We start from the raw sequence: 17,478 nt of genomic DNA, 5'->3' as shown, positions 1-17,478 counted from the left end.
AAGTGCTACTATTTGTATGAGTACTGCAATGTCTTCTCATTTTCTTAAGTTTTCTAAAACACATCTGTCCATCTTTCTTCAGACTGTACAGGTCCATTAAATTATGTCTGCCTCTACATAAGTAGTGTGAAACTGCTAACTGCATGCATTCAGAAACTCCATCCTCACAGGAACTAAAAACAGTGCAAGTACAGAACATCTCTTAACTTCAATGAAGTAACATTCATTTATAAATTTGGGGATTTTTCCTTGCAACTGAACACAGTAGCTTATTTAAATTACCTAAACCATGCAAAAAAAGTTTATATTCTGCAAGACATTAATATGCATCAAATGCATTAACAGTGTACCTTGCCCATCCTTATTCCTCTTAAAATACAAACCAGAAAGTATCAAATTTTTAAGCTTTTAAGCACTGAAACCTGCGCATTAATTTCTGGCCCATACTCCATGTGTGAGTTTATACTGTTCCTGAAGTGGTTTCAAGGTATTTTACTTTAATGTATAACCATTGTGCAAACATCCAGTGCAGTATATGCACATTACCAGTGCAGCATAAGATTGATAAAATAAACTGGATTTAAAAAGTCCTTCATTATCAAGATATTACAATCAAAACAGTTTGTCTCAGCCAGTTCCACGGCAGTCTGTCATGTCACTACCTTGTAAAGACTGCTCATCAGTCAATCATCTCATGCTCCCAGACACGTGTTCTGAAGGGTAGCTATCTATATTCCCATATTTTCAGAGAAGAACCTCCTAATACCCAGACTCCTTGGATCAGCAAGCATAGCAAGCAGTGGGACACAAATGGAAAGAAACCAAAGGCTAACAAAGATTTTAAAAAGCTGTGGGACAACTGGAGGTGGTGTAATGCTATTTTACTGCTCTGTACAAGTGAGCATGAGTCATCAGTGCTTGATTTATTGTCACCATTTTTTATTTCTTTTCTGGAAAGAACTGATTTAATCCCAATAAGCATGCAAGCATTTTCTAATTACTCTGCATTACCCTTCCGGTAGATCAAAATAAGTGGTAGCAAGCAATTTGGAACAGGATGCTTTCTTTTCCTCCTTCACCAGGGAGGAGACAGATTAAAGATCTGAAAGATGCTGAAGTGGGTATAGAAGGCTCTTAATATTAGGGAAAACTAAGTCATGGTCCTTAAGCAATCTGCTTAATCTTAGAAGCAGACTCAAAGTCTATCAGTCTATGATACATAACTTGTAAGCATACACTAGCTCTCTAGGAATTGAGGGGAGTATGCTCTCCTAATGGAAAAATATAAGCAAACCTTTTATTAATAGAAAGTTCATAAGCTCACCCTAATGATAAAAGTAAGTTACTGACTGTGAATAAAAAAGGACCTTTTCAAAAGCACTCAAGTAGTAGTGGAAATAAAATATACAACCTACATTCAGGAGCAGGCCTGTTCCTTTCCATGTTTTCTTTCAAAGTTTACTTTCAGACTTAATGTAACTCTCGTTTATCTGGCAAGTGACGTTCAGGTCCTCCAGCCCCAACAGGAGACTTATGCTGACTCCTGCATGAAGACCTTTTCGGCCAGACCGGTAATGATCCATATGGTTCCCTTCGCAGGACTATCTTTATTTCTAGAAAATGTTACTTACTATCCATGGCATGAAGATATTCCATATGAAGAGCACCAGCTCCAGCAGTGGCAGCTGAAGGAATGATGTCTGCGTAAGGACTACGCTGGCCTGCCAACAGAGCCATCTGATGATAATATTCAGCTGGACTGACGCCAGCATGTGGAGCTAAAAGCACAACATAAAAAGCAGTGTTAATGACGTAAGGTAAATGAAAAAGGAAGTTTTATCATATTACTGGTTTCTCTGGCTATTAAAACAGCTTGTTTATTTTGCAATGTCATGCAACATCTGCAGTATGGCACCACTGGTCAGTGTATTACAATCAATGACAAGGCAAAGACACCATTCAAAAAAACACCATGACATAAATATACATAAAGTATTAATGAGCTCTGTGACCTCATTTTTTTTATATTTATTATGAAGTGATTCAAGAAGTGACAGGCTGACAGCAACATCAGCTAGTATATGATTTACTTAGTCACATAAAAAGCTAACCACATGAAGGAAAACCTTGTTAAAAATTTTATTTTCATTTACCTCATCCTTGGCCCAAAGGAATCCATCCCTAAGGTAACAACATGGCTCAACTTCAATAACCATTCAAGCTTCTGGAGTCTCCGCTTGGAGGACCAGAAGAATTACACTCACCATGACAGCGTTCATATAAGTTTAGGAGAAAACCCAAAAAATTTTTAAGTTACAGACCGCACAACAACAGAAAGATCATATATTCTTCCACATTATTTCATAACATTCCATTGTATCTACTGAGATTTTTCTTTAATTCTACTAACAAAATCCTGAAGGGAAACATATTCAAGCTTGCATTGTGTGGATTACCAACTTACCTGAATATTCCTTCTTATAGAGTATTAGAAAAAAAGGATAATTTATGCTTACATTAGAGAGCTGGATTCCAAATGCAAACTTCAGAGGCAAAGAATTGACATTAGTTCTAAAACAAGGAAAATACTGGAGTCTGGAGAAGAGCTAATTCAATAGGCATACTTCTGAAGTGTGTTACCTTCCTTTGTTTTTAATAATAGAATGGAAGAAAGTGTTCTTGATGTTATAATGTAAAACACAAACAACTTCAGGGTTCAAAAAATAAAAGTACACTGAACAAGACAGAAATAGCATAAAAACCGAGCCAAGAAGAATTATAGATAGTCTGTAGTTTTTCCAAATTACAAGTTGATTTTTAAATTCACTATAATCTACTTCATCCACCAACACCTTCTGTGAAATGGCAAGAAAAACATTCAAACCAAATCTCAAAAGAAGAGTAACTACATTGAATCACTGATTTTGAAGTTTTACAGTAGCAGGCAACCACCACATCTTTCCAGACACACTAAATGTACTTCCTGTGCTTTCTGACATAAGCGTCTGGGTTAACTAATAATAACATTAGCTGCAAAATTTAAAATGAACTGCTGCAGAAAACATAGCAAGCTCATAATTGCATTAGTAAGTGTTCCATATGCTGAGAAATGTTCTGGTGCTCTTTAAAGATCATTCCTTACCTTCTTCAAACATAAAAAATTACCCTAATAAATGATGTATTGCATGAAGGGTAAATGAAGGGTAAATGGGAAGGACCGCAGCACTGAATTTTCTTCTGTTTATTCCTGGGTAGCTTCAGCTTCATTCCTGTCATTTCACAAGAGGAGGAATCTGCTTCTGTGCTTCTGCATTTCTGGGTATTGCTGAGCTTCATTTCAGCACTAGTACGACAGTAATAATTGGTTCAGTCCTTAGCCCTGCCTTAAACACCTGCATTGTTCAGAGGAATCTTTGGACAACCCCAGCCCACCTGTTCTGCTGAGCAAGGTGAAGTGACAAGGTACATGATATTCTACCATCACTATTGCTACAGCAGTCATTAATTACAGCTGGCAAGACTTGTGGTGAACATGAAACTGCCCTTAGTTATGCTACAGATTGTTCTGGCTCCTAGCCATCCCCAGATCTGAGTCGACACACTGAGCCCAATATGACACTGACCTAGTCACACTGGCCTAAAGCAATTAGGGTAGAAAGGGAAATCTTGGTATGACTTTTAGAAAAACAGTAGCAACTTCCAAGTTGTCACATTCAAAATGCGTAAGCCACGATATACATTATGTTAATAGTACTTCATGTGTGTCTCCCATTAAATCACAGGAATCTTAATTTCCATTGTAGTAGTGCTCAAACCCTAATTTGGACTACCTGATCCCAGGGACCTACGTGGGAAAAATAAGTTGTCTTATTGCCTATCTCACCAATCAGAAAACAAACTTCAGATTTCAGGGAATAGATTTAGGAGTTTTTTCTATAAGCATGTTGCTTTACTGACATATCTCCAATGTCTTCATTAACTTACTGTATTTTTATGAATAAGGAGAAAAGCTTCAGCTAGTATGTGTATCCTGTACTAATAAAAAGCTAAACTTGTGTAAAATGTCAGTAACCAAAGCACTCATGAGCACTAACTCAATCTGTGCTGTCCACATCTAAGCGTCTCCTGCCTTCTGAAAGCCCCTGGATACCCAAGGCATCTACATGAGCCAGGCAGATATGAGACAGACCTTAAAGGAAAACAGTCTTTATCTGGTGGCAGCTGGAGACAAGGTAAGATACTCCAGAGACTTCAACTAACACCAAACACCTAGTTTATAGACAAGTGTGCCCTAGCACCATTGTAGTTATTACAGAATCACAGAATTGTAGGGTCTGGAAGGGAGCTTTAGAGAACATTGAGTCCAGCCCCCCTGCAAAGCAGGCTTCCTACAGCAGGCTGCACAGGTAGGCATCCAGAAGGGTCTTCAGTATCTCCAGAGAAGGAGAATCCACAACCTCCCTGGGCAGCCCATTCCAGTGCTCTGTCACCCTCACCGTGAAGTTCTTTTAACATACTGATGTAGAACTTCCTGTGCTCCAATTTGCAGACATTTCCTCTTGTCCTGTCCCCACAGATCAACGAAAAGAGATTGGCCATGTCCCTTTGTCTCCCACACTTATAATACTTATAAACATTAATCAGATCCCCTCTCAGTCTCAGTCTCAAGGCTGAACAGACCCAGATCACTCAGTCTTTCCTCACAGGGGAGATGCCCCAGGCCCTTTATCATCTTTGTGGCCCTCTGCTGGACTCTCCAACAGATCCTTATCTTTCTTGTACTGGGGAGCCCAGAACTGGATACAGTACTCCAGGTGAGGCCTGACCAGGGCAGAGTAGAGGGGGAGGATCACTTCCCTTGACCTGCTGGTCACAGTCCTTTTAATGCACCCCAGGATCCCATTGTCCTTGGCCACAAGGGCACACTGCTGGCTCACCACCATCCTATGGTCCACCAGGACCCCCAGGTCCTTCTCCACAGAGCTCTTCTCCAGCAGGTAATCCCCCAACCTGTACTGATATATCAGTATTATTCCTTCCCAGGAGCAAGACCCTATACTTGTTTTTGTTAAACGTCATCTGGTTTCTCACAGCCCAGCTCTCCAGCCTGTCCAGGTCCTGCTGAATGGCAGCACAGCCTTCCAGTGTGTCAGCCACTCCTCCCAGCTATGAATCATCAGCATACTTGCTCCTCATCAAGGTCAATGATGAAGATACTGAACAGGACCAGATCCAGCACTGACCCCTGGGGAACACTGCTAGTCACAGGTCTCCAAATGTACTCTGCATGGCTGATCACCACCCTCTCAGTTCAGCCAGTCAGCCAGTTCTCAACTCACCTCACCGTCCTCTCATTTGTTCCACACTTTCTCAGCTTTCATTATCAGGATGTCATGGGAGACAGCATAAAAAGCCTTGCTGAGTCAAGGTAGATGACATCCACTGTTCTCCCCCCCCATCTATCCAGCCAGTGATGCCATCATGGAAGGCTACAAGGTTGGTCAAGCATGATTTCCCCTTGGTGAATCCATGCTGACTACTGCTGATAACTTTCTTCCATTCAAATTGCTTAGAGATGGCATCCAGAACAAGATGTTCCACTGCCTTTCCAGGAAAAGAGGTGAGACTGACTGGCCGTTTTTTTTCCCTGAGATTCAGATCCAGCTAGTAAAATCTAAATGCCTGCTGAACAGTTCTCTAAGGCTCCACACATGGCACTACCTGCATCTCACTGGATGTGAGACAGCAAAACTGTAATGGCAAAATTACAACAATTTTTTCAAAATATTTCCTAACTTAACAGATGTATTATGTTTATCCTATATCAAGAATTCCAAAGCTCCCTGAGTATAAACATGTATTTCTGAGCATCCAAATTAGTTCAACATATATATGTTTAAGTTTTAAGATAATTTCTGGGTTAAAATTAAAATGGTAGAATTAGTAAGGATTCATGCAACATCGAAGTGCTGCAAGAAAAGCCCACGTGCGTGCCATATAACTTGACTGACAACAGGTCATTAAAATTTATTCTCATAAGAGTATGTGCCCATAACTAATGGATTAACTGTAAAGGTATATGTTCTTGTAAGTGAGGACTAATTAGTTATCCATTTGGAGAAGGTGCACTGCTCATTTTTCAAATTCACCTAAAAGCAGTTTAACTCTGTTTGGTAAGTTTCTGCATATACCAGCATAAAGACTTTTCCCATTGTTACAATGAGAATTTAATTATCTTCACTGTACATACCTGTTTGCTGGTGTGTTATATTTTATTTCTCTTAATCAAATACTATGATTTTGAAATGTCAACTTATTTTATTATTGAAAAACCCACTGTTAACAAGACTAAGGCCATTTGCAATTCTGTTCATTGCTCACTTTGCCAAAATTCTCACTGCAATAGGGATAGGAATAGAAAATGTGTCAAAGTAACAACAAAACCTACAGTGGAGGTTCACTTCCACCCAAACAACCTGGAAATAGCTATGCTCACACTAAGATCTAGAGCACCAACATTTCAAGTATGCTTAAACTAAACTGGCTTGTCCTGATCATCAGCCACTATTACATCAGTTTCATTTGGCCGTATCACTGGCAACAGTAGACTGAAATAAATCCAACAAATAAATGTACCAAATCAGAGTATGCTTTACACAATCAAAAAATACTGTTTTAATCAATGAGCACTTCACACCTGAATAACTTTGTGGATCTACACTGATTTATCCTCACAAAGAATCTAGCTCAATTCAGTTCAGATGCACAGGATTTCTAAGAAGACCAAAATCACACCCAGGATCAGCTCCACAAACAAAAGATGTCACAAGCCATACACTACCCTTCCAGCTTAAATTCTGAGCGAAGCAACGTTTTTTGTTTTTTTTTTTCCCCTTAAGTTTCAACATTTGTGAGATGTACAAATGAGCCATGATAGGCTGATGAAGTATTGAAACATTTATGACATAATGAATATGTCTGACAAATCTGCTGAAGCTGCTTTGAAAGAGGGGGAAAAATGTTGACAAGATTAATATAACTTAAGTTGCTACAATGACAGAAAACAGGAAGCCTGTCTTAACCTACCGTCTGTTGGGCTGAGTCCACGGGCTGCCGAGATCATGGACAGGGATGGGCTGCTGTGCAGGGAGCGGATATAGTCCATGTATGGGTTAATGTATGGATGAGGAGTGCTGAAGGGAGACTCTGATGCTGCAGCAGGATTTCTGTGTGGGGAAATTCTAATGAACGGAAGATCTGAATATGTTGGGCTACTAGATAAGGCAGAAGGCCTGAAAGACAAAAGGAAAAGAGAAAACAAACACACCAAGTCATCTATACGATAAACAAAACCAGTTTAAAGGTAATGTACTTCTGTCTTGAAGAATAACAACTGTGTTGCACATGTAATAACTTCCACAAAATCTGACTGCCCAAAAAGAACAAGGAAAGGAAATGAATTCTTCACTGTCCGTATTATTAGCAACAGCTCTCTGTCCAGTTTTAAAACAAGCTAATTTATGTATTAATCTTTACATCCCTTGGTACTCTTTCCCCATGGTTTTTAGCAGAAAATCACTTCAATTAACAAGAAATATGCATCTTGTATACCAGATATTAACTACTGCTGCAATACAGAAGACAATACTGAGATGCTGAATCACTTTCATCTCATAACTATGACTGTTGGACGAAAGTTTTAAGTTAAACTCTGCCCACTATCTAGATTTGCCAGCTTATCCTTCTTTAAACAGCAAGATCACGTCTGCACAGAAATGATTTCAGAATCTCCAAACTTTGTAAGCCATTAAGACAGGCAGGCCTTTTGAAGTACTTTTTGTTCATGTCCCTTCCCTCAAAAAATGCTGAAAACTCGGTGGCATAGATGTCATTGCCTAAAAGGTCAACAGAACATGATCTTACATGGGAGGTAATTTTGCCCTGCTATCAGCTCAGAAACATCAACTTATGAATGGAACAGAGATCAAAGTTATGCATTCCTAACAGGACATGAATTTCCCTGCAAAAGCCACAGAGGCTCATAAAACCTTGTGGAATAAAGATTCTTCCTGTTGTGCTTTTCTCACTCTTTCCCTTTCCCTTTCTTGTTCACCTTTTGTGTGCTTCTTGTCCTCACAAGCTTTTTTGCAAGGTAAGCAATACCACCTTGCTCCAGAGTTAGTTATGAGGCTGCATTGGCTGTGTTAGAGCAGGCATCAGCAGTGAAATCGCTCCTTCGGCAGTCCAGTAAAGTACCCACGAGAAGCCCGGCTGCTCACCATTCATCATGTTTAAAACGCACATAGCAGTAGAAACTAGGAACAGTTTCCCACCACTGAGCAAAATAAGCCCTTCTTCCCTTGCAGTGCTTTTTCTCTGCACGTTTTTGAAGCATCTGTGTTTTGGAAACAAGCTCTGGTGGAAACACAACCCTACTTTTGCTGGTGCTGTAGGACTCGAGCAGCCATTGAAGCACAAGTTGTCTTTCAGTTTCCTGCCATGCTGAGGGTGGAATGCAGGAACCTTGAAATTCATAGTGAAGTAGGAAGCAAAAATACCATAGCTGGGTACCACATTACAGGGTGAATTTCCTTCCATCTCAGTGGTGAAGAAAATATTGTAGTGTCACAGATTCAATCTTAACAAAAAAACTAAGTTCGTAAGCTCACTAGGTCACTCTACAAATCATTCCTTCTAAGTTCATATCTGCTCAAAAACTGTTCTTAAACCAAATAGAGGGTTGACAAGCATGAGCCCTGGAGCTATCTGGTGCATACTGAGAAGAAAAACAGCTTTTGAAGAAGGCTGGGTCTGTGTTACCCTAGAGATTCACTCTCCAACTAGCCAACAGCAAGCTGATTCAGCCAGAGCAAGTGCCTCTTGCTCCAGACCCAGTGGGAGCCATCCAGTGACACTCACTGGCTCTGCAGGCACTCAGTCAGTGACAAGCATATCAAATCTCCAGATGTGAGTGCCAGTTCTTCCCAGCATTTTATTTCATATGTGTTTCATCCCTGGCCTGGGCCTGAGGCTCTGACACGGGATTTGGAGAAAGTGACTTCAGTATGAGAAAAGTCAGGTACACTTCTTGTCAGCTACACTGCTTGTCAATGTATGCCTCATTTGTAAACCACAGGAAGGCAAGAATCGCTCTGCATTTTCTCCTACATAGGGGTTTTCCTGACAGCATATTTAGAACACTGAGGCTTCCCATAAAGAGAAGGATCTAAGCAGATGCACACTCTTCCTTTAATCAGGACCGTTGTGTCTGCATTCAGAGATCCTGCAAACTCAATTCAGATTTAATAAAATACATGATACTTTCAACAGTTATTTGATGAGAGAGATTCCCACATTTGGGACATTAGGCTGATTTTATTAAATTATCAGCAACACTGATTACACTTACATTCCAGGTGCATAAGAGACATGTAAGAAAAGCAGCAGAAAGAAGAGGTAGCTTTGAAGGTGTCTCCTCCTTTCTGTCCACACTGCCCTCCTTTTCATCACTAACGCACTGAAATAACTGTGAATGCCACATAACTTCAGTACCTAACAGTACCTACCTTCCCATCTGCAGTCTGTCACCTTTCTCCTGCTCCTGTCCAGACTCTGAAGCTCTGAAGAGTCTCAGGTTCTCATCAGGAGAACAGCACACAAGTGCCAAGACAGTGAGATCAGTGTAAAGTCAAGTAGGTATATTTTTTTCCTGTCAGTCATGTCATTTGTCTTGATGAATGTTTCTCAGGTGTCTACAGAGTCTTAAAAACTCACATGGTTACACTGGTTCAGCAGCTGTATGAATCAGATGCATGGTAAAGCATAAAATGAATGAAACCACTTTTGTTGTTTTTAATTTAAATTTCTGGCCACTTGTCATGGTTTTGTAATTTTTGCTATTGGTATTCCACATCACAACATCATGTGGAGCACAGAGAAGAAGAACTATACATCCCAGAGGATGTCTTTCATGGTCAGAGAGGGAAATACATCACAGAAGTGATGCTCTCTCTCTCACTCACTGCCTGGCAGCAGGTGTGGGTGTGCTTCCAAGCCGTGCACCTTCAATTTCAAAGTAGGCTTCTCAGTCTTCGGAAACCTCTCTCTCTCTTACTTTACTTGATTTATTAGACTCAATTTCAATTAGGTTATCTTGTTATCTTGTATTCCAATATCATAGTTAGTAGAACAAGTTTTCCTCCTTAGATTGTTGCCACTTCTCTGTTTGTTTCTTTGAGCCCACCTCCCATCTCCCTTCTCCTTTCCCTTTTTCCCTTCCCATTCTTTGGGGTTGGGGGCCCACGGGCTTACTGCCCCTCTGTCATGGACATAGATTGATCTAAATAACTTCATGACACCACTGCTGAACCACAGGTGAGCTGTATGTAAGAATTCAGCTATTATTCACAAAATTGGTGTGTCATTTTGTTCTCTTGCTTGCAGCTACAGCAGACATACTCTCCACAAAAACACCAACCAGTAGCATCTTTGGAATTCAGCCCATCACAAAAAATAGTACAATTCCCTTTTCAGATCATTTAACTCTTTCTTAATTGGGGGAGCGAAATTATATGATACTAGAAGCTGATGTAAGCAAACATGAGCTAGTAGTTTACACTTATTTCAAAATGGTCAGCATGCACAGATCATTGCCTAGCACAGTCCTGAAGTGATCACATATTTTTTTGTACTAGCAGTGAGTGAGAGCAAGCAGTTCTCACACCACACATTTTACATCACTTTTGGTATGCAAGCATTAGACGGGTTTTCAGTGCATAAGATCAGACACTTTGAATTCAAGCAGATATGCTGTTCCTTCCATTGAAGGATCATTCATGCAGGTGAAATACTGCTTTCAGGCTATGAATAGGGTGTAGGCACAAAGAGGTTGGTAAGCAAACACAGGACTTGTTGACTACATAGCCCTTCAGCCACCCCGTCTGCTAACTGCCATATGGACATGATTCAGAGAATAACTTCAGTCTCTGCTCTTCACTTCTGGCACAGTAGGGTGAAATGAAAAGCTGCCATCTTAGCTCCATGTCATAGGTTAGAGAAGGCACAGAATACTCCCTACATTCCTGGACATAACAATTGAACAAAACATCAGTCTGAGACATGGTAAAGTGGAGGTGTATTAGGAGGCAAGGCTGAAGACAGAACTGGAGATAAACTACATCATAGCTCAGACAAGTCCATCCAGGAGAACAGCTACCTTTTGAGCAGGTTGTAGGCCTATACAGGAGCACACGAGACAGACACACCTACAGCATAGCTCAGGCAAGGACTGAAGGCCCTGGCCTCAGCTTCTTGGTACACTGCTGTGGGCAGAGGTCCTGAGTGAGGCCACTCAAAGCAACTGTGGTCTGCAGGTTCTCACACTGGGCTTCTTTTGAGTCTGCTCTAAAACATGCCACAATACCAATCTCTGGATTTGCATCCCTTATAACTGTGAAAAGTACAGTAGACCCAGAAGCACAGTACAACCTCCACGCTTGTCAGAGAATGCACTACAATAGCCATGTTTGCTGGAAGCAGATTTAAGCCACTCAGGACAGTCACAAAGGTCTGTGCCATAGGAAAGTCTGGATCAACATCACAAAATTTGTCTAGTGTTAGAGAAGCCATTTGTCACAAATAGTTTCCAAACTGCTTCAATTTGTGATTAGGCAAAAAACTCTTCTAAGCATAACCTATCCTAAAAAAATAAAATAATAATAATAATTTAAAAATCATGTTGAAATTATTAAATGGCTCTTTTATGAATCTGTTGAGAAGTACATCCATATTGAAAACAGCAAGTGATTCTTAACTATAACACTGTAAATATGACACTGAGCTGAGGTTATAGATGGAACAATAATCTATCTCACAGAACAAAGCTTGTCAACGAAGTGGGATGAAATATTGTAACATAACCTAATTTATTATTGCCTTTTCATCCATCTTGTTATATTATGAAAGTGTCAAAGTTCAAACCTTGATATTTAATCATTTAACAGCACGTTATTCAATGCTGGAGCAAACACGGATGGCATAACTTTCATACCAATGATATCCATACCATTTCTCTGGTATCTGCTCAATTCAGTTCTGCTTAAGAACTGAAAAACGTTAAATTCATTAAACTGCCTATGATTCTTTTCTTTGGGCTGCCCCCAAAACTTTAAAACATACAATTGCCAGTAGGCCATGGGAGATGAACTAGCAGTAAGTACTTTCTTTCTAGGTAGACAACCCTGTTTAAAAGCACACAGCTGAATCCCTTTTGGTAACATTTCCCATGTTAAATGACTACATTTGTTTAACATCATACTTGTTTGTACAGACTGGCCCTTTGGCACCAGGAGTCAACAGATGTCTAAAAAAAGCTTGTCAGCTCTAAGACAGTAAGGCATGATCCTGAAAATTCAAGTGAGAACAACTCTTATAGCTGCGAGTAGGCCAAATGATCAAGTTACTCCTCACTGTTACAAGTATATTCATGGCTATAGATCTTTCATAAATCAGGCTGGGGCAGCTAATTACACATCTAAATGACGTGGGAAAATCATGAGTTAAACAATCATCCCGCCTCTCAAAAATTTTAGTTGCTACTGTACATAAACTGAAATCAATGAGAAATTGTCCACTGACTTTGTTTATAAGAGTCTGAGGTGATTGCAGACATACTCTTCAAAAGCTCAAAATGCTGACCTAATTCTGCTGCCCTGAGAGCCGTAAGAAAACTTTTCACTGGCCTCCATACAATAACAGTGAAGCTGGCACTAAATATTTTTAAAATGCAATTCCACAGCCCCTTTTCTCTTTTCACTTCTAATTGAATCTGCAAACAACCAAAAACATTGATATGTAAGTATGGAAAATCAATAATATTTTTTAGTATTTACTTTTTTTTTCCCCCCCCCAGAAATCATGTCTTAAAATAGGCAGTCCATTCCCCTAAAATCACTCACTGCCTTCAGGAAAGCTATGCAAATGATTTACAATGTTTGAAGAACTATGGTTAATTGAATAAACAGAAATGTCAGCGCTCTTTACGTGATAGAGCGCCAAATGATACCAAAATTAAGCACAGTTCAGTGCATTAAAGGCAGAAAGGAAGAAGAGGGAAAAGTGACAACATGGTAAATCCTAAAGTGAGAAAGAATGTTGAAGTTCCTTTCTGTGTTCTAACACTTGGTCAATATTTAGTTTGCTTTCATTCCAAGATTCATGCTAGCACTACAGTCAATACGAAGAATTAAGTCACAGAATCACATACAGCAGAAACCCTGTATTCAGTAGGTACATATACTATAAATCATGAATGGGTCAGTGCCTACACAGCTTACATACAAAAGCAGATAGATCAAGATTTAAGGTACACAGGCCCTGTCCTGGGTTCCATCACTTATCTGCTCTGTCACCTTTGACAAGTTTGTTGACTATGTCTTCAGATGTTTCCCCAGATGTAAAACTGTGGTAAAGTGCTCAAAGGGTATTTAGTACATACAAGGTCAGACCAATCGATAATATGCTACAAATATTTTCTCACTGAGGCAAGGACAAGATCTCACAAAATGTTCGGTGCAGTTCTGCACTGTACAAACATGCAGAATATACAAATAACTTCATAAAATTAAAAGGCACAGTTGTACATAAAAAGATAAAAGCGACTGTACAAGAGATGTTTCTGGTGCTGGAAATCACAAAACTAGCTGACAACCCACAGCAAAAGCATATGACTCTGGTTTCCCTTTCCTTTTATAGGAAATGTTAACATTCTGTAGTTACAGTTAAAAATTGGCTACATTAATCAACACACCAAATCCTTAGCGATTGCATTCATTTCTTTTTTACAATTGACAGATTGCCTGAATGTAGATCTGGCTTTTTACATGCTTCCTCTCCTACCTGCCATACTTCATAAATAATCCAACTAACAATTTCTGTGCTCACTCAAGCCATGTTTACACAGTAAAAAAACACACCAACAAAAAAAAGACAGAGAATTTTCACTCCATTATTTAACTTTCTTTTTTTCTTTTCTATTTTTTTACATAAGGTCAGCTGTAACTGATGACTTTCATCCCAAGGTAACAACTATACTGAGTACAGGAAGCAACTAGTACTTCTGATGCCACTGGATATATTCATTTTTTCACTGCACAAGTGCTGGCTTAAAGTCTTTTCATGTATTTCTTAATTGTGTGCAAAGGTACTATTTTGATTTTTTTTCCAAAATGTGCATAAAACTTTGTACTATCTCTCAGTATTTCTCCAAGTCAAGCACAGGCTTCACATTTTCACCCTCACATAATGATATTCTCATTGTAACAACCTGCCTTCCCTTTTTCTGCTCCTTCCATTCCACCAACAATCTGTCACCTTCCTCCTGGCACACCTCTGAAGCTCCCCGCAGTTGGCCTCAGCTGGCAAACAGATTATCCTACCTTGACAGCCCTTTCTGACCACCTTTCCTTCTCAGAACTGAAGTAAAGAAATCAGGATGACGTGGATTTACTTGGCATTTTCCTTGCTTGTACAAATAGTGGGTGCAAACACACAAAAATACAACTAATACAACTACTCTCTCTAAACATCACATTACTCTCAGGCAGACATCCTTTTGTGTATTTTGTGGCAGCTGCACACATTTTTTGCCACCCCCAACTATCTAGCCTGTAACCCCTTCCAGCAATCACTGCTATACCCTGCAGCAGAACTCCATCTCAGTGAGACAAAGCAAAGTCACCTAATTGTGATCAGGGCAAAAGCACTCACGTTGGCCTTGCTGAGGGACCATGGCCAACATCAGTGAACAGGTGAGAAGAACAGCTGGGTCAGGTAACAAGTGTTCCTTGTTTTTGCGCAACACTCACTCAGTAAAGCTGACCCTGCACTGACATGTCTGGTGTAATAGCAAGGGAAAGAGCAAATAAAAGTAATACTGGTCATCTAGATCTGGCCATCTGGAATGTCCTTTGCTTGTTTCTATTTGAGCCTTACCAAGGAATTGTCTCACTCAGTGCGCACTGACTTCCATGAACTACAAATAGAGTAAGTGCCTACATCTAGCACAGCCAAAACTCAGTGTTGGTAAAATCTTCCTTCTGGTCTTTACCCAATTCCAACTGTATTGTCTTGTGGTCACTACCTTACCAAAAATTATGTAACAATGCTGCATTTGATGCACAACTCTTGATTGCAAATATAAAACAGATCTGTATTCCAAGTAAATGTTATTCAAATTAGCTCAGAAAATATCCTGCTACACATGAGACCAGAGATTGTCATGGGCCTCCAAATACCACTTCATCTTTAAGATATGTGGAAATAAAGCAGGAAAATCTAAACTGTCTACAGCACACTATTAACCTTTGTTAGTAATATCAGTTTGGATGGTGAAATTACCAGCTGCATTCCTACAGCAAACTTCCATGCTCTGCAACTCTCCTTTGATGCTCCAGAGGTGGTCTCATTTGCTATTCAGATTTTAGCCTCCTCTTGGTTACAGTCATGGCCAGCCTCACTTGAAGTGTTTAAACCACACAGGCACCATCATATGAACGTGTGGGCACATATAAATTCTGCCTGCACTCTTGCTACCCCTTTCTTCCTTCCCTTTCCCCTTCCTCTCCTCCCACAAAGCAGCAGGTCAAAGGAGTGTCAGAAGCTTTCTCGTACTTAATGCTGTTAAGTCAGCTAATTGAATAAACATTTGTTTAACATTTGCTCCTATTTCACTAATGCACTGTGAGAATGAGAAGAATTTTATTCCCCTTCTCCCCTATCCTCCCCCTTCCTTAGGAGTGCCACTAGCTGTTATCGCGGTGACTAATGTGCTGTATGTGGCCATTATAGTCTTCAACTCCGAAATTACACCCGGGATGAACGATAGGCTCTGCCTGTATGCTGATTGGAGTTGGATGATGATTGATTAGAAGGAAGTCCGACTATGTAGCCATGCAAAAAGAACTGCAGTAAGCCACAAGCTTAAATACTACGGAGCATTTCACCAGTGGCTTCAGAGCTATTAGATGTTTTCATATTAACAACATTTCTCACATCCAGGTTTGGGCATTTTATCTTCATTCTTTCAAATCCTGAAATTGCTCGGATAAGAGCGTTTTATATATATTTATACGCATTTCTAAGAGTAGCCTGAACTTTTAGGGGAAATTGAAGAGGCTTTGTGTCAAGTACAGCTAAATCCAGCCTTTCTATATCAAACCCTTGCTAGAAAATTACTGTGCAGATGATAAGGCTGAAAGATATAATAAAAAGTGACTCTACTCAATTTACACTGCAATATTGGTATGACTGAATATTTTTCATTCAGCTGACTGATAAAATCACTAAACTGTATTGCAGATAAATAAAGGAGGCTTCTGTCAAGAATAAACACCATTAATCATGAAGTCTCACCCTCTGAGTTGCTGTGCTATGCAACTGCACAAATGCACCATCACAAGTGGCATGTTACCCAGTACCTCCTTTCTTTCCCTACGTTTTCTGCCTTCTTAGGAAACTTCTTTTTTAAAGTGTATTTACAGCATTTAACAGTTTCAGAATACCTTTTTCATTCAAGTTTACAGGCAATTGCAACTGAAATCTAAATTACAATGACAACACGTTCAGTCAAAATGTGTTGGGACCCTGTGAGACAAAGCAAACCAATGCAGACTGCAGCTGCCTTGCTGTCAATCCAGTGTTTCAGTGAGAAGTCCATGTTCAAACTGGTAAAGATGAGATCTTTGTAACTCTAAAGCTGAAACAAATACAAGAATTTGATCAGGAGCTCCAAAAGCCCTTTCTTCCCCACATCACATTTGCTACAGGTTGCATTACATACATTCACTGCTTCCAAACAGATGCCAAGAATCTTTTTGAGATGTTCAAATACAAAAAATTTCTCAGCATCACAAATCTAACTGAAGAGAATTGATGGGATTCTTTTCCAAGATGGTGTTATATGCTAAAACTGGACATGTGCTGCAAGAGAATGACTGTTATCCTGCAAAAGCACAGTCATACAAAAAGAAAACCAGACAACTTAGGTAACCTTTTTATAACCTATTTTAGAGCAAGTGATGATTCAACGGTGGCCATGTTATTAAGTCAGAATGAAGCAATGCCCTACACACTAATGAGGTTAAAAAATGTAGTTTGGTCTTCATGTTAAAAGCACTTAGTAAGTAGTCTGCTTGGCAAAGACCAACTGTGTGTTGGAGCACAGGACTAATCACACAGGCAGGAATCAAATCGACTGGAAGAATTAGGAGACTTGCGGCCCCGAGGAATGTAATTCATGCAGAAAAGCAGTTGTCAGAGGAAGGCCAGGGAACTGTGTGGGAAGAAAGCAAAATAAACAGCTCAACAAAGAAAACAAAGACGCTGGAATAGTGGCTTTTCTAATGCTTGAGTACACTAAAACTTCAGTGGGTGCATACAACAAAAACCTTATCAGTGAAGACCTCTATCCAAGCAAACACA

At 39.8% G+C, this 17,478-nt stretch overlaps 1 protein-coding gene across 2 annotated transcripts in view; it reads right to left on the bottom strand.

Moving 5' to 3' along the window:
* Positions 1 to 17,478, bottom strand: part of GLI3 (GLI family zinc finger 3) — a 197,705-nt gene that overhangs the window by 56,788 nt on the left and 123,439 nt on the right. For both annotated transcript variants that reach the window (XM_072330201.1, XM_072330202.1), the window contains 2 exons: positions 7,087 to 7,292; positions 1,632 to 1,778 (listed from right to left, as the gene is read on the bottom strand). In XM_072330201.1, coding sequence (XP_072186302.1) covers positions 1,632 to 1,778; positions 7,087 to 7,292 — 353 coding nt within the window. The remainder of the gene's footprint in view (positions 1 to 1,631; positions 1,779 to 7,086; positions 7,293 to 17,478) is intronic.

The sequence above is a fragment of the Excalfactoria chinensis genome, chromosome 2, assembly GCF_039878825.1.
Source record: "Excalfactoria chinensis isolate bCotChi1 chromosome 2, bCotChi1.hap2, whole genome shotgun sequence".
NCBI classification, from domain to species: Eukaryota; Metazoa; Chordata; class Aves; order Galliformes; family Phasianidae; genus Excalfactoria; species Excalfactoria chinensis.
This window is presented reverse-complemented; position numbering and strand designations above follow the sequence as displayed.